Raw genomic sequence first — 26,248 nt, forward strand, 5'->3', positions numbered from 1 at the left:
CAAAAAGCAAGCACCAACTTATTTTTGATCTTTTAAAATTCTATATGTTGTTGGATCTAGTAGACTTGATGTAATTAAAATTCCAGTGACCATATAGGCCAGTGAATGATTTTCAGTTGTGCCCTGATTTGTTCACCTAAGACATAACTTTTGGAATAGTGGTGTAAGGCTGGAGAATGTACCAGCAGGACCTCAGCACCTGAACATCTTGCTGGAGAGTGGAGCCTGTGGAGTCCCTGCAGCCGAACCTGCAGTTCTGGGATCAGCAGTCGAGAGCGCAAATGTCCTGGGTAAGCTCAAAGCTCCTGGGTTTTTTTTCTTCAGTTTTGAAATTGAAGGTTTTCCTGATAAAGTATGTTGGAAAGCAAAAGAAGGCCCTCAAACTCTATTGCACTTTGCAAATCAGAAAAGTCCCTTAAATTATGTATTTTATATAACAACAACCCTTAAGACAAAAAAGACCAACTCATAAGTGTAAATAACAGAAGCTACAAAAGGCAATTTCATGAGTAAACTAAATAAAATGTTGTATTTAAGCAAGCAGGTGAGATCTGTATTAGAAAAATTATGTGAGCATTTAAAGGAACTATGAGATAAGCAGAAAGATGATAGGACTTCAGAAATAAAAGAAACGAGGAAAAAAACAATGACAATACAAGCTAGGACTAATGAAAAACAAAAACATGCTAAGCGCATATACAGACAGGGAGTATGACAAAACCAGCTTGTTCAATCTCATTATTCCTAGAGGAATCCTAGGAATAATAAGAAAGTCATTTTAGCTTGTGAGTTTTAACTAGTAAGAAAGCCATTTTAGCTTGTGAATTTTAACTCTGTTGGTGTGGTGCCTAGTAGCACAGTGCCACCACACACAGTTCTAAATAATTTATATGAATTTATATGAAAGCTTATTCTTAATAATTCTGAGAACCAAACTTCTTCATGTGAGTTTGATTTTCTATTTTACGCCTGGGCTCTGCCCTTTAGTCCTCTATATCATTTTCTTATCAAGTGGGCTTTTATTTCTCATGTATTTTGGAAGATAGATCAATCAAAGATGGGAAGAAATGCATAGCTTTTTTGAAAAATAAATGTAACAATTTCCTACTACTACCAATCATTTAGGGTCAACTTTTCAAAAGGAGACGTAATAGAAATAATTATACCTTATTAGTAAAATGGTTTTTACTTTTAAAAAAATGGGAAGTTAACGTGAAAAGGACACAGAAAAAATTTGATTATTTGTACTATCTTTTCTAGGCTAGGTTCTGAAGCAAGGGATTGTAATGGTCCCAGAAAACAATACAGAATATGTGAGAATCCACCTTGTCCTGCAGGTTTGCCTGGATTCAGAGACTGGCAATGTCAGGCCTTTAGTGTTAGAACTTCGTACCCAAAGCATGTACTTCAGTGGCAAGCTATCCTGGATGAAGGTATAACCAACCAGAGCATCGTCGTCTAAGTAGACTTCTATGTTTGCAAAGTGTTTAGCAATAGTAAGGATATTTTACAGATTATTTTCCAGAATTTCGGAACTTTAATTTTTTTCTACCTTTACTGGCATATAGCAATTATAAACACTGACAAATATACATTTAAAAATATGATATATACTGCATACCTATTAGAACAGCTAAAATAAAAAATAATGACTGGGCAAAGTGGCTCACACTTGTAATTGTTGGCAGTTTCTTAAATAACTAAGTATACATTTATCTTACAATGTAGAAATCACACTCCTGAGTGGTGGAATGCTATTCAACAATAAAAAAGTAGCAAATTATTCTTATATACAGCAACTTTCTAGACCTCAGAGCATTATGCTGAGTGAAAAAATGCCAATATCAAAAGGTCACATGTCATATGATTTCATGTGATAACATTCTTGAAATGACAGAATTATGAGACAGAAAACAAATTAGTGGTTGCCAGAGATTAGGGATGGTAATGCAGAAAGGGATGGGGATTTCTATAAAGAGATAGCATAAGGAAGATCTTTGTGCTGATGGACAAGTTGAATGTCTTGGTTGCGGCAGTGGTCACACAAATTTATACATGTAATAAAATGGAGACTATACACACATACCAATGCCAGCTGCCTAGGTTTGCCATTGTACTTCAGTAACTTAGATATAATCACGTAAGGAGACTGAGTGAAAAGTATGTAGACTTCTGTATACCATTTTGGAACCTCCTATAAGTCTTTGATTATTTCAAAATATAATTTTTAAAAAATTATGTGCTACCTTATTAGTGGAGAATTGTTCATACTTTCCCCTGGTAGGTACCTGTGATCAAGCTGCAGTCACCAAAAATGGTGATGGATTATCTGACTTCATTAACCATGATGCCACTTGTCTCTCTTCTTTATTTCTCCCTTTAGTGTACTTTGACTGTGTTTTCCATCATTCCAGTAATGCTCTTTCCAATCTGAACTCCACTGCTTCTCAATTTCAGTGCACCCCTCTGGGAAAAATCTTTCTCAGAGCAGCACCTGCATACAGCGGGTAATGGAAACAGCCAAACAATAGGACAAATCAGTCCACATCATAATGGAGGGAAAATGGCAGCCATCAGATGATTACTTCCTTATCTTTCTGCTATAAAATATTTAAACCTAACTTAAGATATATCACCTACTTCTACTACATAGCAGAATTTTAATTCCTCCTTTACATGGCTAGTCCCTCCAATGGTGCCTTAGATGCCATCATATCTTCCCTTTTTAGCTATTTTATAGGTTACTCCTTACTTTCTCTTACATATTTTATCTCGTCTGTGTTGGATCATTTGCATTCAATTTTTTTTTACATATGCTTACAGCCACCTTATACTTTTATCTCATCATAGCCACCCTTCTCAAAATAGCTGCCTGTTTCCCAGCCTTTTGTTTTCTTTTAATCTGTATTCCACCAACAAAGATCTTTCTATTGTCATCAAGGAATCTCATGGGAACTAATGAAGAGCTTCCCATCTTCTTCTTACCTGACTTTCAAATACATTCATACGGTTAACCACCCCACTTGGTTCTTGAAACACGCATGTGTCTTGCTTGGTTTCCATGTTATAACCAATGACCGGGTTTTCCTGCTGTATCTTGGGCGTGTTCTTCTTCTGCCTATTCCAGATGCTGTTCTACTTTCACTCTATTCCTACTACTTCAGATATGCAAATAATTCATGAACTTATATCTTCAGCCAGACTTTTTGTTTCATCTCCAAGTTTGTTTGTACAACTGCCTGCTTGATATATCTATTTGGATATGTGCAAGTTTAAGAATAAACTCATGATCTTAACCCTTCCTATCCATGTCTATTTGATCCCCTTTAGTGTTTTCCATCTAGAGGGAGATTTAGATTTCAGTTACACAAACTTGACTACCTGGTTTATCAGGACATTTTTGTGGCCTGTCTGGTTTAACTTCTTCTGCCTCATCTCCATCATTCCTTTTTGTAGCATCCTGTATGTCCAGACCAACTTTCATTTCATCCCTCAGATACATTGCTCTCTTATTTCGGAGCCCATATAGCAGCTGGTTTTTTGGCATAATACCTTTTCATTCTTAAGCTTTGACCTGCCTTTCTATTTCTTTACCTTAAAAACATCTACTGATTTTTTTGAGTCAGCATATGTCAGTTCCACTAGGAAAAAAAATAATCCTCCTGATTCTACAAATTGTATATATATCCCTTCCAAGTACTCTTCAAGTACCCTATAACAGCATATTTTAATGTATCTGTATTCCCTATAATATCTGTTCCTGGTATACCATCTGTTGCATATTAAGCTTCTGATGAATATTCATGAAATAAATTTGAATTCATAACCAATATACTTTTATTATAAAAGTATAATCAATAAACTATTCACATAATGAAAGTCATCTGAGGATTTGACTATTAATCCTGAATCTACTTTTAACTGGCTGTGAGATTTAATAATGTTAAATTTATCTGAAATCTATTTATCCATGTGTGAAATAAGAGATGAAAAGTAGGTTTTCTCCAAGTTAAGAAAAAAAAAGAAAAGAATCAGAGTTGAATGGGTAGCAATTTAAAACAGTAAAATTGTTGGAAATCACCATAAAAGATGCTCCTGACTCTCATAAAGTGATGTGTATCATCAAAATGATCCATAATAGCTATTTGTATAGTCTACAGGTTACCATTTTTTATAAGTTTTCAATGCATATTAATCGAATTCATTAGTCTATGATAAATAAAATATACAGCAACAACTAGCTTACATGTTTTATAGCATTATGGAAGAAGAAATATACAATTACTTTTAAAAGTCTCAAGTTTTAAATAACATATAACACCTTAAAATGCAAGTGGTTATATCTGTTATTCTTACATAGTCCATTCCTAGGAGAATTAAATGTAAGGTATCAGTGCAATAGTGAACATTTATTTTTAGAGAAAAGAGATGCATAGCTTCAGCGTTCAGGTATTTCACATACTCTGTGTGTGCTGAAATTTGGCTGAAATCCATGTCTAATGCGTATCTTGGAAAGGGGTTGGTCTCTTAAATCAAGACAGAGCCTGCCTGCCAAGTGTGGCATGTTACACGGATCATGACAGTGTCATAGCCTTGAGGGTATACTCCAGGAAGGAAGATTGGGATCAAATGTTTATGACATCTGTACAGCTAAAGTAAGCATTGAATTGGCAATATGTTATAAAAGAAAAAATAAACGTAAAGATTTTTATCTGAATTCTTGCTTGAAATGCTAATGGAATTTTCTAGGTGACTAACTCCTTTCAACATTATTTATTCATATATCTGGTTTGCTCCTTTCTTCAATGAAAACTCCAGAAAGAGAATTGTATATACCACTTTTAAAGTGTTTCAATTATAGCAGCTATTTTTAAGTCCAAAGATATGACATAGTAAGCAGTCATTGAATAAACATAACCTACTTTGAGGTGTGAGAGCACACTGAAATGCTTTATTGCAGCTTATTATGGCATCTTAAAGGAAAATTTCAAAACCATGCACATTAAAGGCCATGTTCCAACTCCTCAAAATTGTTCAGAGCAGTAGTCAGAAGCCACATGTGAAAACTGTTTGAAATGTTCAATTCTGAAGGCTCATTTAACTGTCTGTCTTCTTTTTGCAAAGTGATACCCTGTTCCATGCCTCTGGCTGTTATTTGGTATTTATAGAATCCCATCAGCATACGTGGAACTTTACTAAAGACATAAGGGAAGATCAGTGTCAGAGACTGTAAACTATTTTCCATTCTATTTATACAGGCTTAATAAACAGTAAAGGACCTGACTGGTGTCAAGCCAATAGAGTAGCAATGTAGCATGGAAATTGCTCTGAAGTTTCAGATTTGGATAATTGTGCTACTGGTGTTACCAAATACTACAGCTCTCTCTGTAGGAGGCTTAGAAATAGAAACAACACTTTAAAAATATTTTGCCACCTTTTGAGCATAAGAGGCAAGTGTTTTAACCCATGCCACCCTACCTTATTGCTTGGTGAGACACTTAAGACTGACAACCATTCAAGAGTTATTCAGCTGGAGCAATGATTCTCAACCTAGCTATCATACACACTGACACACTTTCTGAGTAAGGGGTAAAGAGGGATTAAATTCTTGCTAGCACATCAAAAATTGCACATAATAATGAATGCATCTAAATAGCTTTGTAATGGGAAATCTTGTGAGAATGGCTCATCTTAAAGGTTCATCTTTCTCTTTTTAGTTATTTTTTCAATTAAAAAATGTGAAATGCACAGTATTAAAAATAGTGTATTGAAATTTAGAGATAAGACACCAAGGAAGACTTCATTGATAAAGAAAATCTTTATCAGGACTTTAAAATAAGTAGAATTCTAGTATGTGTCTAAGATAAGAAATCATTTCAAAATTATGAACAAAAATTTGAAATGCAAAAATGTTTTAGGGAGAAAGATTGGTTTGTGTATGGTAGAGGTTTTGTGTCAGCAACATAATAAATTATACATTTGGAAAACAATTTGACCACCAAAACCCTAACTTCAGCAGAAAAATCCAGATCACCAAAGTAAAAGCCCAAATAAAGGACATAGAAGTAAAAAATAGCATAGAAAAAAATTTACGAAAAAAGCTGCTGCTTTAAAAAGATTTGAAAAGACAAGACTGATGGACCCCTAGTCAGAGTGACCAAGAAAAAGAGAGGAAAAGCCCAAATAAACACAATCAGAAATGCAAAAGATCACACCACAATGAACCCTGGAAATACAAAACATTATCAGAGATAACTATGCACACCTGTATGGAACCAAACTTGAAAACCTAAATGAAATGGAAGACTTTCTGACATCACACAACTTCCCTAGGTTGAAACAAGAAGAAATTGAGACATTAAATAGACCAATAACAACCCCCAAAATTGACTCTGTCATAAGAAAACCACCCACAAAAAAAGGTCCTTGCTTTGCAATGGAGTTCTACAAAACATACAAGGAGGAGCTGATACCAATCCTATTGAAAGTATTCCAAGCAATTGAGAAAGATGGAACTCTCCCCCAAATCATTTTATGTAGCTAACATCACATTGATACCCAAACTAGGTGAAGATCCAACAAAAGAAAGAGAGCTACAGGCCAATATCCCTGTTGAACATAGATGCTAAAATACTTAACAAGATTATAGCAAATTAGATCCAACAACACATCTCAAAAATCATCCACCATGAGCAAACAGGCTTTATCCTTGGGATGCAGGGCTGGTTCAACATCCACAAGACCATAAATGTAGTTAAATACATCAATAGGTATAAAAATAGAAATCACATGATTATATCATTAGATGCAGAAAAAGCTTTCAATAAAATCCAGCATCCCTCCCTGAAAAAAACCCTTGAACACCTAAACATAAAGGGAACATACTTCAAACTAGTAAGATACATCTACAATAAACCCACAGCCAACATATTGCTAAATAGACAAAAATTGGAAGCATTTCCTCTGAAAACCAGAGCAAGCCAAGGCTTCCCATTGCTCATTATAGTGTTGGACACCCTGGCTAGAGCAATCAGACAACAGAAGGAAATCAGAGGTATCCAAATAGGAAGAGAAGAAATCAGGTTGTCCCTCTTTGCCAGTGATACGATTCTATATCTCAAAAATCCAAAAGATTCTGTTAAATCCTTCCTGCACTGATAAAGGACTTTGGCAAAGTCTCAGTGTATGAAATTGGCATGCAAAAGACCATCACATTCTTACATACCAACAACAAACAGGCAGAGAACCAAATAAAAAGCATAATTCCATTCACAGTAGCAACAAAATAAATGAAATACTCTGAGTGTGGTGGCTCACACCTGTGATCCCAGCACTTTGGGAGGTGGAGGTGAGAGGATTGCCTAGTCCAGGGGTTTGAGATCATTCTGGGCAACTTGGCAAGACCTTGTCTCTACAATAAATCAAAAAATTAGCTGGGTGTGGTGGCGCTCACCTGTGGTTCTCACTACTAGGAAGACTGAGGTGGAAAGATCACCTGAGCCAGCAGGTCAAGGCTGCAGTGACTGTGAGTATACCACTGCACTCCAGCCTGGGCAACACAGTGAGACTCCTACTCAAAAACAAACAAACAAAAAACCTGAACCACCTCGGCATCTTCCTAACCAGAGAAGTTAAAGAACTTTACAACAACTACTACAAAACATTGCTCAAATAAATAAAAGATAACACAAACAAATGAAAAACATTTCATGCTCATGGATTGGAAGAATCGACATTGCTAAGATGTCCATCCTACCCAAGAATATCTACAGATTTAACACAATACTCACCAAATTACCTACTGCATCATTGTTCTCTGACCTGGAAATGACAATACAGAAATTCATATGGAAACATAAATGACCACGAATAGCCAAAACAATCCTCAGCAAAAGAAATAAAGTGGGAGGTATCACACTTCCAAACTTTAAACTTTATTATAAAGTTACAATAATCAAAACAGCCAGGTATTAGTACAAGAACAAGCATCTAGACCAATGAAACAGGATAAAGATTTCAGAAGCAAAACCTCAGTTTCTCAACCAACTCATATTCGACAAAACTTCCACTAATAACCACTGGGGAGAGGAGAACCTATTAAGTAACTGGTGCTGCGAAAACTGGCTGACCACATGCAGAAGTATGAAACAGGACCCCTACCTATCACTATACACAAAAGTCAACTCTAAATGGATCAAAGACCTAAATGTAAAACGTCAAACTATGAGAACCTCAGAAAATGCCGAAGACACACTTATGGAAATTGGAACTGGCAACCAATTCCTGTCCAAAACCCCAAATGTCCATGGCCTCAGAGATAAGATAGACAAGTGGGACTTTATCAAACTGAAAAACTTCTGCAAAGCAAAAGAAATATCAAGAGGGTGGAGAGAGAATTCACAGAATGGGAAAAAATGTTTGCCAACTGTATATCTGACAAAGGCCTAACATCTAGAATCTACTAGAAACTCAAATGTGCCAAAAAGAAAAAAAAACAGCCTTATTGAAAGATGGACAAAAGATATGAATAGACACTTCGCAAAAGAATACATGAGCAGCCAATAGATACACGAAAAAAATGCTCAGCCTCACTCATCATCAAAGAAATGCAAATTAAAACCACACTGAGATACTACTTAACTCCAGTCAGGATGGCCATCATTAATAACTCAAAAAACAACAGATACTGGAGAAGATACAGGGAAAAGGGAACACTTCTACACTGTTGGTGGGAGTGTAAACTAGTTCTACCTCTCTGGAAAACAGTTTGATGATTTCTAAAAGATCTAAAAATCGACTTTCCATATGACCCAGCAATCCCCCTTCTGGGAATATACCCGGAGGAACTCAAATCACTCTATGAAAAAGATACCTGCACACACATGTTTATTGCAGCATTATTCATAATGGCAAAAACATGGAACCAACTGTGCTGCCCATCAAAAGCAGACTGGATTTTAAAAAATGTGATACATATACATGGTGAAATATTATGCAGCCATAAAGAAGAACAAAGTTATGAACTTTGCAGCAACTTGGATGGATTTAAAGTCTATAATAGTGATCTTTCACAGAAACAAATAACTGAGTACCACATGTTTTCACTCATAAGTGGACCCTGAACAGTTATCATAATACTACTATAAATGGATTGGTAGGAGTTGGAAACTGCTGGGGGGGGGGTACACACTTCATCAATAAGGGTACTTGATCTCATGTCTCATACCAGGTGAAGTGGGTTCAAAGGGAGGCCCAAACTTTACTTACACAATCACCATTTTTATACCTAACACTGAATTGTACCCCACATCTTTAAAATAAAACTAATAAAAAATAATTATAATTTACAACCAGATTTCTTAAGGAAATTAATGTTCTTTGTATGCCTACCATTGTTCTAGTCATCTCATTTACTACTTACAATAATCCTCTTGTATTGCCTACTCTAATATTACATTACTTAATTCACATGGAGTTTTTTTTTTTTTACTCATAACCATTCTGAAAATAAAAATTTAAGGTGATAATATTTATGGAGTAACATTTTGTCATTTATTTTTATTCATTTCACATAGAAAAACCATGTGCCTTGTTTTGCTCTCCTGTTGGAAAAGAACAGCCTGTTCTTCTCTCAGAAAAAGTGATGGATGGAACTTCTTGTGGATATCAGGGATTAGATATCTGTGCAAATGGCAGGTGCCAGGTAAGACATTCCACAAGGGAGAATTCGTATGTTGAGGGAGGATTGTGGAACCAGTGAGCAGCATTACAATATGGTAGAAAGCTTTGGAGAAAGATTCTGAAGATGTGGGTATGGTCCTACCTTGGAGAAATCCAATTTATATTGGAACTCAATTTCTTCATCTGTGAAGAGACAGTTTTGGACTAGGCATTTCATAAAATCTATTACTAGCTGAAACTATTTATTGTGTAATGTATATATGTACTACAGGTCAAAAATTGGAACACTGTAGGCACTTTTTGTCAAAATAGTCCAGACCAAAAATTCAAACGTGCCAATTCTCTTCGCCTTGTGTCTAATACTGAGCTAAGAGGCAAAAACCTATAAAATCGTTCATATTACTCATATTTAAGTATTATCAACATACTTAAATTATTTTAAAATGCATGTTCAACTTTCTTATAATACTTAAACATTTTATTTGCTTTCTCTTCCTTTTAAAAAATATTTCCCTTGTATATGCGTTTATATGTTCTATCTTCAGAAAAATAGAAGAAAGTGAGTATGAAGAGCATAGTGGAAAGATCAAAGGATGGAATTTAGCTGATTCCATAGTTCTGCCACTATCTCAAGTTCACTTCCACTGGAAGATTAATGTGAAGGAAATTTAATGCAGGATCGGTCACAGGGTTAAACTGGGCTGCTGTGCCATCACAATACCTTAGTTGACCCTGTAGGGAGCTCTTAAAGCTAGCATGGGTCTTCAGAGTTGTCACCATTTGGGACGAGAAAAAAACGGGTCATTTTATCCCCAGCATCTACTAGTGTTTGTATACAAGTTGACCCAGGAAGTAGATATGACCATGGGAATGGCAGTTTTTTAAGTCTAGATGATTTCTGATAAAAATTCCAGAAACAAGAGAGAAATATATCCTTTAGCAGTGAAAGAGGTCACTGAGGTGAGCAGCAGTGCATCCATGACAACCATTAGGAAAATATTCTTGGGCAAATCACTTAATATATCTATTAATGCACTAACTGATATGCGAAATAAAGTTCTTAGACTAATGATCACTGACTTTCTGCTATATACACTCCTTTGAGAATTTGATAGAAAAAAAATTTCTCAGGAAAGTGTACACCTGAAAACACACACACCAAAATTTGAAAAGAGTTACAAGCTATGGATATATCATAAATATGTATGGACTTCTCGGTAAGAAGGTGGGAACAACATGTAACTTAAATGCTTTCCCAGCTCTAACATTCTGTATTTTGCCCGCAAGCTACAAGGTTTGAAACATAGAATCATGTTACACCATTGGTATAAGACACAGTCATGTGATTACATATGAATATTACATATGAATATCCTTTATTCTTTAACAAAATGTGGTAGAAGCAAAGCATAATTTTTCATTAAAAATCATTGTAGGTATTTTTCCTATCCATATTTTGTTTTCAGAACTAAATGTTGTGCATAAAACTTTTAACTGTATTTCATCAGTATGTGTAAATCTCTTAGATTACTGTATGTCTTAAATGAATTTATTTTTTCTAAAAAGTATTTTTTAGCTATGCCAAATATAATAGCCTAAAATTGCTATGCTTTTCACTTAACAAAATTTTATAAACCAAATATTTTACAGAGTCCCTGGATAGATATTAAAATTATAACAACAACAACAACAAAGTTTCTACACACATTCTATGTGGACCTCATGGTTATAATTAAATTAGAATTCTCTGAAATAATTGTGACTTCTAATGGCATTAGAATACTTCAGATCCTGGCTTTTTAATTTAAATGCTTCATTCCATTTTTCAATATAATTAAAAACATACCTCTCATATTTTATCTGACAACGAAGTGTTTAACTAGAGTGCTTTTGTTTATCACAAAATATATAGCACCAAAGCTGAATATAAAATTGCAGATTTGGTGAATGGAGGGCAATTGAAAACAGACAGCTTTTTGCAGTGACACATTTAACCCTGTGAAGTTTCTGTTACTGAAAAGGATAAGGAAGGCTTAATCCAGTATGATCCTGTTATTTGCCTATCTCCAGCAAATACCTGCCACTAGTGACACTGCCTTTTCAAAGTAGTTAATCCTCAGCTTTGGATTTATGTGAGCATATTTTGATATGTGTGGAAACTTAAAATATCAATTATAAAATACAAAACCCTTCATTTATGTTTGTAAAATATATGATTAGTGAACTATAGTAAAAAAAAAAATATATATATATATTTTACTTTAGGATTAGAGACCTTGTAATATGCTAGTTATAGAGTTAAGAAAAACTAAGAAATTATAAAGTACCAGTCTGTTCAATTATTGAACCACTATTTGTTTTTTATCATTTACCAAGGTACAGTCTGGATTCTAGGGGTATAGCAATAAAGACACTTTTATCATCTCAAAATCACTCCAAGCTCTAATGTAAATTTTTCCTAATTTGTCCATGAAGGAGAGACTAATTTTTTCAACCAGGACTCCCAGGTCTGATTCCTGCTTAAATGTCCCCTTTGTCTACTTGGTTGTGGTCTGAGGATTCCCTTAGGTGACTATTACTTTCATCCAGATGTATTCTCTCTTTTTCTCCCTGAGTGAGCTTTGACTTGCTGTTTAGAGTTTTCCAGCAACACTTTGTATGTCTTGATACTGATAGACCCCCCTTGACAAAAGGAAGGGATGCTGTATCATACAGTTTTAATGTGACTTTTGCTCTCTCAAGATACTGATCCTGCAGCTGCATTTAATTATCTGCTAGCTTTCCCCACCCCAACACCACCAACATGAATCACAAATCCCCTGTTTTTGTTTCTGTGTTAATATTTTAAAATTTCCGCTGAAATAATTGGAACTTGTTATAAATGTTATCATCAGCCTTTTCCCCCCCAAATTCTTCTTAATTAGGAAGAATTGTATAATCATACCACTTATTTCTGACAATATTGATATAATAAAATTTGCCCTTTTGAGTATGGACAACTTTGAAAGATAAGATTGCATATTTGGCCATCGGTGAGAAGCAAACATTATTTTCAAGAAAAGGGACAATTGATTTGGTTTTGAAGATTCAGATTAGCAAAATTCTTCTGGGAACATATGAAAATTTAATTCACCAGCTGTTCATATTTTCTTGTAGCAGCCATGGGTTGTAAGGATTTGTTACTTTCATTTGCTGTATGCCAAAGAAGATGAGGATAGAATAAACTATAAACTACAGTTTATCCATGAACTATGATAAAAATAACTGCCTATATTCCATTTTCCATAAAGTTAACATTTAATATTTAGCATTTATTTTATCAGCATTTTAAAAGTGAAGTCATCCTTGCAGTGAAGTACATCTGTTCTGTGTTGAGTAGAATGAATTAAATTAAACATTTTATTTAATAGAAATGATGGTTTCCTTTGGAATATATGTAAGTTACACCTCAAAAAAATTTTTTTTCTAATTACTTTATGATATCAATTATTACTTAACTTTAAAAATGCTCTCATCACTGTCTTGCTGTTTTGGGTTATTTTATAGATTATATTATTTGACATGAGTTTCCTGTATTAGTTTACACTAGAAAATATGATATTTTACAGGTTTGTCAATTAAATATGTCTGGTTTATAGAAACTCGATTTGTCCTAAATTAGTAGTTTAAAAAAAGAAAGAAACGCTTCAATATATGATGTGCTGTCATTCCCTTGTTACAGAAAGTTGGCTGTGATGGTTTATTAGGGTCTCTTGCAAGGGAAGATCACTGTGGTATATGCAATGGCAATGGAAAATCGTGCAAAATCATTAAAGGGGATTTTAATCACACCAGAGGAGCAGGTAATTTTTAATTTTTTAAATAAGTACTAACCCCTACAGTCTTTGGGGACAGAGATTAAATAGAACTTTACTTAGAGTTCACAGTTCTGATTCTATTGAAGACTTTTACAATGGGTATTATATGATTTGTGTGTGTGTGTGTGTGTGTGTGTGTGTGTGTGTGTGTGATGATATATAATGCATGTGATAAGAGCCAGAAATTCTAAGTCCATTCCTTAATAATGAAAATATGAAGTTATCTGTTAAGTTAAATTAGAACAGCAAGGGGATAATCTAATTTGCATTGGCTAATGCTATCAGGTTTCTACAGACCTTATTCTCCAATGGAAAGTAAGATGTCTAATTGAAAATAATGATTTGTAACTACCTGAAGCAACCTGAGAGAATACTAGTCTTCAGGTTTTTAGCTTTCCATTTTTTAAAAAAGAATTTTAATGTTTTTGCTAAATTTTAAGGGAATGCATTTTTGGAAACAGAGGGTCCATAGCAGTGTAGTGAAATGGAAACCATAACTGAAAGGAGTCAGAAGATGTGTAATAATGTCCCAAATATATTAATAGGTAGGATTATCCTCTTTATTTTGTTTTCCCATCTATAAATACTAATACTCAGGGGATATTGAGTTAAAATGACTATGAATGACATATTAAGTATGAATTTAAAATAATTTACAGCAAAAAGTGATATTATTTAGACTGAAATATAATGATCCCAACATATGGTTTATATGCAGAATTGTATTATACTCAGACTCTTCAGCCTACTAGAGAAAAGCAAACATTTTTTGTGTTTATATTAGTCTCTTACCTGGACACGTGCACCATCCAAATATTTACCTCTACATTCATCATTAATGTGCTTATGTTAAATATATGCTATTTTTATCATTCATATGCTTATATTACAGATACCAGCATTTTACTATTTTAAATTCCGTGTTCAAAAAGAATACCCAAAAGCCTGAGACTAAAATATACATACATTTTAATATAAAAAATGAGCCATTTATGTTTGGATAATCAAGAAAACGAATTTCATTCTAGATAAAACAGTCCTTCAGAAAAAAATTAAGCACAATGTATAAAGCTTGATTGTAACCTTTTGCTAGACCTAAACTGAATAGAAGATAAATGAGCCAATAAGTGAGCCTGAAGATCTTGACACCTATATATAGCTAAGGCTCAGGAGAAATTGCAGATCAAAATCAGTCTCCAAAACTGTGAAAAAGGAGATAGGTTACACAAGTCAAAAATATGACAACATTCTCTAGACAAAAACATACTTAACTGAAGCAGGTTCCCATACTTTTAACTAAGAAATGTGCTTTATAAATTAATACTCTTTAAAAATTCTAATATTTTTTAATTTCTTCAGTCTTTCAGATTTTACCTGAGCTTCTGTACTATAAAAACATATCCCATCACAATCAGGCAGAAAATATTATAAGCACACTTAATTATTATCATAAATTACTATTATAAGTTATTTAGTATTCATGGAAGAATATTGATTCCCATTTAGCACTGATGCCTTAGGTAATTGTAATAACGTTTCATATTTCCACAAGGCATAGAAAACAGAAATATCATTAAAAATCAGTGAAACTTTTCTCTCTGATTATAGTTATATGAATACATCTTTTCCTAGATTTCTACTTCAAACCCTCTGCTTTTATTGCACTTTAATTTCTACTTTTGTTTTTTTGCTCACTATAAGTTATTTTAATAGCATCTGTTATTTGGAAAATGTCTGAGATGCCTAAGATGTTATGAATCTTAAAGACTAAGAGTGTCACCTTTCTTACAACTCTTTTAGTTTCACATTGCTGGCAGGACAGAAACCAGACTTCTTAACTTGGATCTTATGGTTGTCCCTATCTATTTCTTCAGTTTTATCTCACATAGAGGTTACCTTTCTTGTCTAAGTTATAACAGGTACTCAAACTGACCATGCTCCCCCCAACCACTTTGCTTCTTATCTCTTCCACCTTGTCTTCCCCACACCTTGCATTTCCAAATGTGGATCTATCAGCTTCTTCCTGACTTTGCCAGGTGATTTCCTAGATATTACTTAGATCTCGCATTAAATGTCACTTCTTTAGTAAAGTGATCCCTGAACAATTTCTGCCTCTTATCACCAATGACTAGTTAAATGATGCTTTGTAGATTTGTATCCATACAGTGTAGCTTCAGTTACATTTGCAATTTCATGTTCATTTGTCTTTCTTTCCCCATTAGATCTTAAGCTCCATGAGTACAACTAACCTGCTATTTTTGCTTAACACCATATTGGTATCAGCATAGTATGCAATTCGTTAACATTTGCTAATTCAATTAATAATGAAATATTACATTGTTCATAACTTTAAATTTTTTAAAATTCTGAATGTGTCATTAATTTTATCATAGGCTCCATCTATTTGTTGCCTTGGGAATGCTATATTCATTTCTCTTGAGACAACTTTGTCCCTATTGTTTATGGTCTCTCTAGAATCTCCTGAAGGACTTGTAGCCTTACTCGCCCAGTTGGCCACACACACCATATATATTGTATGAGTAACACACGTGCAGACACATGTGGATGTTTTTATTCCCTGTGCTCTATTTATAAGTTGCTAAATCATTTTTGTTGGAGCTGGAAAATAAATTCAAGAAGTGTGTGTGTGTGTTTTCCTTAGTACTTTCTAATGTCTTTCATTGCAATGTAACTAGCCACATGATACAATTTTAAAGGAACGAAAGATAAATTGTGTGTTTGGCCAGTTAATTATCAGTATATACTAAGAAGAAAATGAGCATCAAAATGTTTTCTAAATATATACATAGATTGTTATTCTAACTATAAGAAGATGAAGATATTAACCTGTATAAAGAAGACATGCTCTTACAGCTTTTTCTGTTTGTTTTTTTCACTGGTTGCTTGCCATAGCAGTGGAAGAGTCATATTGTCAACTACTTTATTTTATTTTATGAAACAGTGGCAGTGGGTTATAGCAGGAAGTGAACAATGGAAACTGACAGATCTGAGTTCAGTTTTGGTCAGCTAATTACTGATAATGCAGTGCTGAAAATTGCATTTTTTTCTCAATCTTTATTTTCTCATCTATTAAGTGAGAAATGTGTCTACCTTGAAGGCTGTCATTATGGTTAAAATTAATAATTCATATAAAGTTGCTACAGTAGTGGTTACCACATAGCAGTCATTCAAAATATGGCATTGATTGCTTTATTATGCTACCATGAAGATGAAGATTGCTACTGACATTGGAAGATGACTGATTAAGAATGGGATCTCTGGTTATAAAATAGGATGCCCCTGTGTGCAAAGCACAAAGATAAAATTTATGACCTTGACTTCACTGGTTTCATGTTCCAACTTCTAAGTCAGGCAGTAACCACTCTTATATTCACTTCTTTTAAAAGCATACATTCTAATTTTTGCCAAATGGCTTATTTAGTAAAAAATATCTAACTTCCAGTCACTGGCTTTCTTTCTTCATATGACTTTGCTTAATATTTTTCTGCCTTTCTTCTTTAAAATCAATCTAACTCACCTACTGAGCAATTTTGACTCAATAATAGAGAATTATTCTAAAATAACTATGAATATAGATAAAGCTATTGCTCTAATGTACAGTGTACCTCAGAGGGAACTGTTAAACAGCAGGTTACACATACTTCCTGTACTTTGTTCTATCTGCTCTTCTTTTTTAACATTCTGAATCAACATTTCCAAACACTTTACTGAATGTCTTTGCTCAGATACTTATAGTCATCTCTTGATTGTTATACCCAGTGGACTCTCCTTAGTCACCTTTCTCTTTGATGTCTCTTATTTAACATACAGCTTGTAACAGTTGACCAGCAATTTTTATTGAGATATTCTCATCCATAGGACCTCAGTACCCAAATAGACTGGATCTCCATCTTATAATTATTTATTCTTGTTTTGTTTATCTTAAATGTCTTTGTTAAAAACTACTATTGTCACCAAGGTCAAGTCCTTGACAAATCTCTTCTTTCTTGATTTTCTTTACTTACTTCCATGACTTAAATTACTATTTCTGCGAGGATACTTCACAAAGTCTGTCAATAGCCTGATCTTTCTAGAGAAGTTCAAATATTTCAGAGCTCTTACTGGATGTTTTTACTAATGTGTTGTACCATTTTGTTAGATACAAATTGCAAAGCCAAACTTATCAAATTATTGTCAAACCTAGGTTATTTCTCTTGTGGCTTCGATGTTCCTATAAATGATGTTCCTAATAATAAAGCATTGTGTTTGGTGTTTATTCTTCTCTCTTTCTATCGGTTACCAGGTTCAGATTACTTTTTTCTTTACAGTGCCTTCTGGATTTTTTGCCTTTGCCTCTGCCACTCCTAGATTTCAACATAAACCTCCTGGCACTTATCCACAACTATATCCCTGTTCTTCTTGCATATTGCTATTAGACAAAGCCTCTTCAAGCCAAGATCTAACTACCAAGATCTTTGCTATATTCAGTTTAGTAATATCAAGTTGATAAATTCATTCTCCTGGGCATGCGTGTAAACTCTCTTTGATAGAGCCACCTTCTTACATTTTCTCATACCATTAGAATATTAGTGCTACTAAAACACCCCATATCTCTTATTCTTTACCTATAATGAACTCATTCTTAATGTGTAGCTATCTGAATTTTACCAATTTTCCAAAGACAAATTATTTATTCTTTATAAAAATTTCTTTGGCTTATATGAATTATTCTATACTTTAATAATAGTAATTCTAGCTGACACTGGCCTTTCTCAAATGTGAGTAATGTATATTACTACTTAACAGGTAAAAAATTCTATCTCTGAGTAAAAATAGCAAATTTTGAGTGGTTACCAGAAGAGAGTAGCTGTTTTATAATCTTTAGCAGAGAATTAACCATATCATCTTGTAAATTATTATTAACACAATGTTGCAATGATTTTTCACTCATATTTGCATAATATAATTCTACCTTGTCTTTCCAATTCAATTATAAGCTCATTGAGGGCAGAGACCATCTTACGTTACTTCTTTGTACAAATAGCCCTTGAACATTTTTTCTATTTTCATTGGTGCCTATTTTGTTCATGTACCAAAATGATAGTGCCTTTATATATGGTATTATTGAAATTGGTTTGGTGCTACCCAAAATCTGTGATTCAATGGTTAATTTAAATAAGCCGTGTTCTTGAATGGAAATTTTGATTATAAAAGCACTTGTTTCTAATTCCAGTCATTACCACCAGGTGGGGTATATGCTATCTTTTGGTATATGCCAAATAACTAAACATTTTCAGCAATTTGAATAATTAATAAACAAGAGACAACTCCAGAATTAACTCTTGTGCCTTTTTAAAAACTTTAAAATTAGACATTTATAAGATAGATGGATCTACACAGAAATGCTAAGAAGAATAATTTGTATTATTTTAACATAATTTAAAAACATAACTAACTTCTGCTCTATGACTGTTCTGCGCTAAGTAAAACAGGAGACAACTCCAGAATTAATTATTGTGCCTTTTTTAAAGTGTTAAAATTAGACTTTTATAAGATAAATGGATCTGCACAAGAATATTATGTATTATTTTCATATAATTTAGAAACATAACTAACATCTGTTCTATCAATGTTCTGCACTAGGTGAAACCTTGACTCTTTTTTTTTGCACATTCTCTCTTTTTACCCCAATTTATCTTATTATTTTATTTTACTTCAAGCATTATATTTCTACCTCTGCTGAAAAAATCTTTCCTGAGAAGCACCTAATTGGGTATTACATCTAGCTGTCTTGCAGGTTTGGAAATGACACTAGATCGCATGGTGCAACCTTATAGTTACTTGTCTTCAGCTCAAGTTTCAAAATCTTGGTTAATATCCTCCAGGGAATGCTTGGTACTTCACTCCTCCAGGGACCTGGTTCAGGCCAGCTGTATTCTCTCCAAGTATATGTTGTTCTTCCCCACACTTTCTAAATTAAAGGAGTTCCCAGAGCACAGTTTGGGGTTAGTTGCTCTGTTCCAAGAACTGCTGTTTCTAACTGGGTTGTTCCACTGGGCCTTTTCTCTCCTCACAATTCATAAGGTATCAGTGAGCTATTTTTGCATAAAATACAATTGCCTATTTGTCTTCAATAGTGCTGTAAGCTCAACATCTTTCCAAGAAACTTCTCTGCTTGAAGTAATGGCAGCTTTTATGCATAAAAAAGTGTTCTTTACATAGGTATTGAAATATCACACCAATTACCAAAACCACAAGGGGAAAAAAGGCAAGTCAATTAAGAAAAGAAATTTTAAAAGAACTGAAGATTTAGTTCATGTCTTATTGACTCTTCCAGGTTACGTAGAAGTGCTGGTGATACCTGCTGGAGCAAGAAGAATCAAAGTTGTGGAGGAAAAGCCGGCACATAGCTATTTAGGTAACCTGTGTTACAGACACAGAAAAGATCCAAGTACGAGCCCAACTCCCTGCCATGAGAGTTCTGTGATGACAAGGAAGTCAATCTGTTTCTATTTTCATGTTTGGACTTCCAGGAAGCACCTCTTGTCATATCAAGCAGGAATTTCTTTCCTTCTCTCCCAGGGACTTCCCAGGAGCAGAAGCAATCTGGTTGTCTATGTGTTTTTGAGGAGTATAAATTGTTTCCACATGTTAGTCCATGATTTTTAAAAAACTTTCACAGAATGAATTAGATATGTATCAGATTTATATCCATATATAATATCTTTAACTAAAATATTTCATATACATAGCACACATACATATATGCATATACATATTAATTGCATGCATAAACGTGTGTAACTATATAACATGATTATTTTAGAATCAGGAAATCTTGTGAGATTTAAACATTTTTTTCTACATATTGAAAGTTCTTGATCTTTTAGCAGAAAAGGGTTCTCTCTCTCGTATCGTTTTAAGAAAGCTTACCTATGGAGAAAATATTTTTTAAAGTATCGCTTTAAAAAAATTGGATAAACTATTTTAATATTTTAATTAAATCAATTAATAATGTTTAAATATATGAAAACAGTATTAAGTTGCCAAAATACATTTGTTCATGTGTTAAAGTTTTAATCGAATTAAGCCATGAGAAATTAACATTTTTAGTCCTGGCATCCAGAGATAAACTTAATATGATTAGGTCTGGCAAAAGACTAAATAGTTTTTCCAAATCACAATATTGTGTTTATATCATCTTTAAAATGAGCAATAGTATTCTCAAATGTACAATACTGTCTAGTAGGGAAATCTTTCTTACATTGAAAACAACCCATGATTGTTTTTACTCTGCAATATCAAAAATACGTAGTCTTGCACTCAAATAGAAGTTTTTTTCATTAGTGTTTGCTTTCTAAGAGTATAAACATTTGAGAAAAGATAACAATAAAATAAATTCTTTATAATGTGACACACACAGCTTGTTATTATCAGTATATTCATTTGATCTATTTTACCTGCTATGGCTTTAAATACACTTTAAGTGCAAGTAGATCATTCAGGATTTTCAAATTCAGATTAAGGCTCCCTAATACCAGGTTTGGGAGACAGTGGCCATAATCTAGATGTTTTAAAAACATCCTTTCACTAGCAGACAATGAGGCCAGGCATGTTGACTTGCAGACTGTAATCACAGAGTTTTGAGATACCAAACTGGGAGGATTCCTTGAGGCCAGGAATTCGAGGCTGCAGTAAGCTATCATTATGCTACTGCATTCTATCCTGGACTACAGAGTAACCCTATCTCCTTAAAAAAAAAAAGAACAAAAAAACAAAACTTAGCAGACAATTGACTATTACAGGTCCCCAACCTTTTTTGGCATCAGGGACCAGTTTCATGGAAACAGGTTTCATGATTTTTCCACGGACCAAGAGTTGCTGGGAGTGGTTTTAGGATGATTCAAGAGCATAATGTTTATTGTATGCTTTATTTCTATTATTACTACATGGTAGTATATTATGAAATAATTACAATTAACCATTAAAAAAAAAGAGGCGCACACAAGAAGTGGTAAACAAAATAATGAGCAGGCCACGCAAGGGCTAAAATGTGTTGGATTCTAACTTAAAGCCTGCCACCAGATGCAGTTGTATAATTGAAGTACATCAACTTACTTGCCACTCACTGATAGGGTTTTGATATGAGTCTGCAAGCAATTGATTGATCATGGTCTCTGTGTAGTCAAACCTCACTGCTGCCTCAGCTTCACCTCAGATCATCAGGCATTAGATTCTCATAAGGCGTGTGCAACCTAAATTCCTCACAAGAGTAGGTCACAATAAGGTTTGCGCACCTATGGAAATCTTAATCCACTGCTGATCTGACATGAGGCAGAGCTCAGGTGGTAATGCGAGTAATGGGGAGTGGCTGTAAATAAAGATGAACCTTCACTTACTCACCTGACACTCACCTCCTGCTGTGTGGTCCGGTTCCTAACGGCCACAGACCAGTACCAGGGGACCTATGGACTTCTACACTTGGACATATATTTTCTTTTTTCTAACTGGAAAGGAATACTAGGTATCACAAATGGAATTGTCTCAATTCTACAAAATTCTAGATTGCACTATGAGATTTAGTAACCTGATTAATATGACTGAATATTCCAGGCAGTTTTACAAAGGGACATCTCCATGCTGTTTCCTGTTCCTTGGCTCCCATTCTCTTCAGCCAATCCAGTCTTTGTTCCTGTCTCTTTCTGAAATAACTGCCTCTTTCAAGGTCAACAAATGACCTCCATGTTAACAAATTCAAAGTTACCTGACCTGCAAATAGCACTTAAAACTCTTGATCTCTCCTTAGTTCATTAAACACTACTTTTCTTTTGTTTTCTAAGACTATAAGCTCTCCTCCTCACCAGATGCCCCTTACTGGTCTCATTAGTGGAGTCTCGATCTCCAGTTCCCAAATGTTCTCTTTTTGTAAGTCTCAGGCCTGGGCTCTGCTTTCTCTGCTATACTTTCTCCCTAGGGAATCACACCTAGTTGTATTGCTTTATATGTTTATTTGATGCACATTATCAAATATTTCATAGGCACCTCAGAAATAAGAAGTCCAGAATCAAAAGTTCAAATAAAAAATTTGATTTCCCTCTATTCATCCCTTTCAAGGATTCCTCACTATAGTAAATGTCACTTCATCAGTGTTCTGTGGCTGCTGTAACAATTACTGCAAACATGATTACTTAAAACAGCAGAAATATATTCTCTCATAATTCTGCAGGCCAGAAGTCTAAAATCAGTTTCACTGGGCCAACAATCAAAGTATCTACAGTGTTGTAATATCTCTGAAGACTCCAGGGAAACATTCAATCTTTGCCTTTTCCAGATCTGGTGGCTACCAGCGTTCCTTTGCTTGTGGTCACATCATTCTTATATTGGCCTCCATGGTGGTATTATTTCTTTCTGCTTTTCTTCTGTGTTCAAATTTTCCTTTTCTTCCCTTTTATAGGAATACATGTGATTGTACATAGGCCCACCTGGATAATCCAGGATAATCTCCCCATCTCAAGATCCTTAACTTAATTTCTGCAGTCTTTAAAAAAATAAAAATAAAAACTTTGCTGTTAGGTGTGGTGGCTCACACCTGTAATCCCTGCACTTTGGGAGGCGGAGGCAAGAGGACTATCTGAGCTCAGGGGTTAAGACCAGCCTGAACAACATGGTGAAACCTCGCCTCTACAATAAATAAAAAAAATCAGCCAGGCGTGGTGACGCATTCCTGTGGTTCCAGCTACCTGGAAAACTGAGGCGACAGGATCACCTGAGCCCAGCAAGTCAAGGCTGAGGTGACCATGAGCATGCCACTGCACTCCAGCATGGGTAACAGAGTGAGATTCTGAATCAAAAAAACACAAACAAACAAACAAACAAAAAACTTTGCTATATAGTAGGTAACTATCTTAGTTTATTCAAGATGCTATAAAAATATCACAGACTGAGTAGCTTACAAACAACAGAAATTTATTTCTCAGTTCTGGAGGCTGGGAAGTCCAAGCTCAAGGTACTAACAGATGTGATGTCTATTGAGGGCTCAGTTCCTGAGTGATTCATAGATGGTGTCTTCTTACTGTGTCCTCACATGGCGGAAGGTGCTAGCTAGCTATGTGGACTCTTTTTTGTAAGAGCACTAATCCCAATCACGAGGGAAGAGCCTTTATGACCTAATCACCTCTCAAAAGGCACTGCCTACTATTACCCACATATGAATTTTGTGGGTACACTAATATTCAGACCATAGCAGTAGCATTCATAGGCTTCAGAGATTAGATATGAATATCTTTTTGTACCTCAATAATGTAATGTGACATAATATGTGCAGCATAAAATTTATCACCATAACCATTTCTAAGTGTAAAGTTTAGTGAGATGAGTTGCATTAACTACCTTCCCATCTCAATGACATCTTTTGAAGAAATACAAAAACTCGTTGTAAAATTCAAATGGAATATCCTGTGACCCTGAATACTTTAAACCAATTTTTAAAAAGAACAGAGGAGGAGGACTCATAATTCCTAATTTCAAAACTTACTACAGAGCCACTGTAATCAAAACAGTATGAAACTGGCATATGACAGACATATAGACCAATGGACTAAAGTGTCTTGGTAGGTTTTATATTCTTGGGAATTTGTCCATTTCATCTTGGTTATCTCATGTGTTGCCACATGGTTGTTTATAGTATTCTCATAATTCTTTTTATTTCTGTAGCGTTGGTTATATTGTCCCTACTTTCATTTCTGGTTTTAGTAATTTGAGTCTCTTTTTCATAGACAACCTAACTAATGATTTGTTAATCTTGTTGATCTTTTGAGAGAACTGTCTTTTACTGTTTCTTTGTTTTGTATTTTTGGTTGCAACCAATATTTATCTTTCTTGCGTGATTATTTACATTCTTCTGCTAGTTTTGGATTCCATGTGTTCTTCCTTTTCCAGTTACATACAGTGTAAAGTTACTTATACTATAAAGTTTGTTAATTTGAGATACTTTTTATTGTAAGGTTTTATAGGTATACATTTTTCCCTTCAAACTAGTTTTGCTGAGTCCTAAAAGGTTAAGAATAATGAATTTTCATTTTTAAATTTCCCTTGTGATATTTTTCATTAATTCTTTGGTTGTTTAAGAGTGTTTTTTTTAATTTCTACAGTTTGTTGATTTTCTGGTTTTTCTTCGGTTTCTGATTCTAACCTCATTTCTTTATAGTCAGAAAATATATTTTGTTAGGTATCTAACTTTTAGGACATGGAGAGATGTTGGAAGGTCATTATTCAGTCTACTGCGATCATTGATTTCTATCTAGTAGTTTATGCCAAAATTGAGAGTCCTTCTTAAATCTTCACTTTCTTTGCCATTCTATTATAGTACATCAGCAAGTCCTATCAGTTATTCAAAGTTATCATTTTCATCTATAAAAACCTGCTTGCACTGATAAAGGACTTTGGCAAAGTCTCAGGGTTCAAAATAAACATGCAAAAGACAGTTACATTCCTATACACCAACAACAAGCAGGCAGAGACCCAAATAAAAAGCACAATCCCATTCACAATAGCCACTAAAAAAAGGAAATATTTAGGCATCTTCCTAACCAGAGAAATGAAAGACCTTTGCAATGAGACCTACAAAACACTGCTCAAAAGAAATCCAAGAAGACACAAATGGAAAAATATTTCATGTTCATGGATAGGGAGAATCAACGTTAAGATGTTCATCCTACTAAAAGCAATCTACACATTCAACTCAGTACCAATTAAACTACCAAAATCATTCTTCTCAGACCTGGAAATGACAATCAGAAATTCATATGACAACATAATGACCACGAATAGCCAAAACAATCCTTAGCAAAAGAAACAAAGCAAGAGGGATCACACTTCCAGACTTCAAACTTTACTATAAGGCTACAGTAATCAAAACAGCCTGGTATTGGTACAAGAAAAGGCACATAGACCAATGGAAAAGGATAGAGATCCTGGAAGCAAAGCCTCAATTCCTCAGCCAAATCATCTTTGACAAAACCTCCAACAACAACCACTGGGGAGAGGAGAACCTATTTAGTAAATGGTGCTGGGAAAACTGGCTGACCACATGCAGAAGATTGAAACAGGACCCCTACCTATCACCATACATAGAAATTAACTCTAAATGGATCAAAGACTTGAATGTAAAAACCTCAAACTACAAGAATCTTAGAAAACACAGGAAACACCGTTATGGAAATTGGAACTGGCAACCAATTCCTATTCAGAACCCTAAAGGCCAATACCTTAAGAAATGAGACAGACAAGTGGGACCTCATCAAATTAATGAGCTTCTGCAAAGCAAAAGAAACCATCAAGAGAGCAGGAAGAGAGCCCACAGAATGGGAAAAAATATTTGCCAACTGTATATCTGACAAAGGCCTAACATCTAGGATCTACAAGGAACTCAAATGTACTGAAAGGAAAAAAACAGCCCCTTTAAAAAGTGGACAAACGACATGAATAGACACTTCTCAAAAGAAGACCTGCGGGCAGCCAAGAAACACATGTAAAAGTGCTCAGCCTCACTTGTCATCAGAGAAATGCAAATCAAAACCACATTAAGATACCACCTAATCCCTGTAAGAATGGCCATCATTAATAAAACAAACAACAACAGATGCTGGGGAGGATGTGGAGAAGAAGGAACGCTTCTACACTGCTGATGGGAATGCAAACTAGTGTAACCT

The 26,248-nt window shown here is 34.5% G+C and overlaps 1 protein-coding gene across 1 annotated transcript in view; it reads left to right on the plus strand.

Moving 5' to 3' along the window:
• The window catches only part of ADAMTS19 (ADAM metallopeptidase with thrombospondin type 1 motif 19), a 242,966-nt gene that overhangs the window by 160,812 nt on the left and 55,906 nt on the right, over window positions 1-26,248 (plus strand). The window contains exons 12-16 of the mRNA XM_008066227.2: window positions 160-290; window positions 1,261-1,433; window positions 9,576-9,703; window positions 13,403-13,523; window positions 19,876-19,956. Of these exons, the coding sequence (XP_008064418.2) occupies window positions 160-290; window positions 1,261-1,433; window positions 9,576-9,703; window positions 13,403-13,523; window positions 19,876-19,956 (634 nt within the window). The remainder of the gene's footprint in view (window positions 1-159; window positions 291-1,260; window positions 1,434-9,575; window positions 9,704-13,402; window positions 13,524-19,875; window positions 19,957-26,248) is intronic.

Source organism: Carlito syrichta, unplaced genomic scaffold (assembly GCF_000164805.1).
Source record: "Carlito syrichta isolate Samal-C Ts95f unplaced genomic scaffold, Tarsius_syrichta-2.0.1 Scaffold308863, whole genome shotgun sequence".
NCBI lineage: Eukaryota > Metazoa > Chordata > Mammalia > Primates > Tarsiidae > Carlito > Carlito syrichta.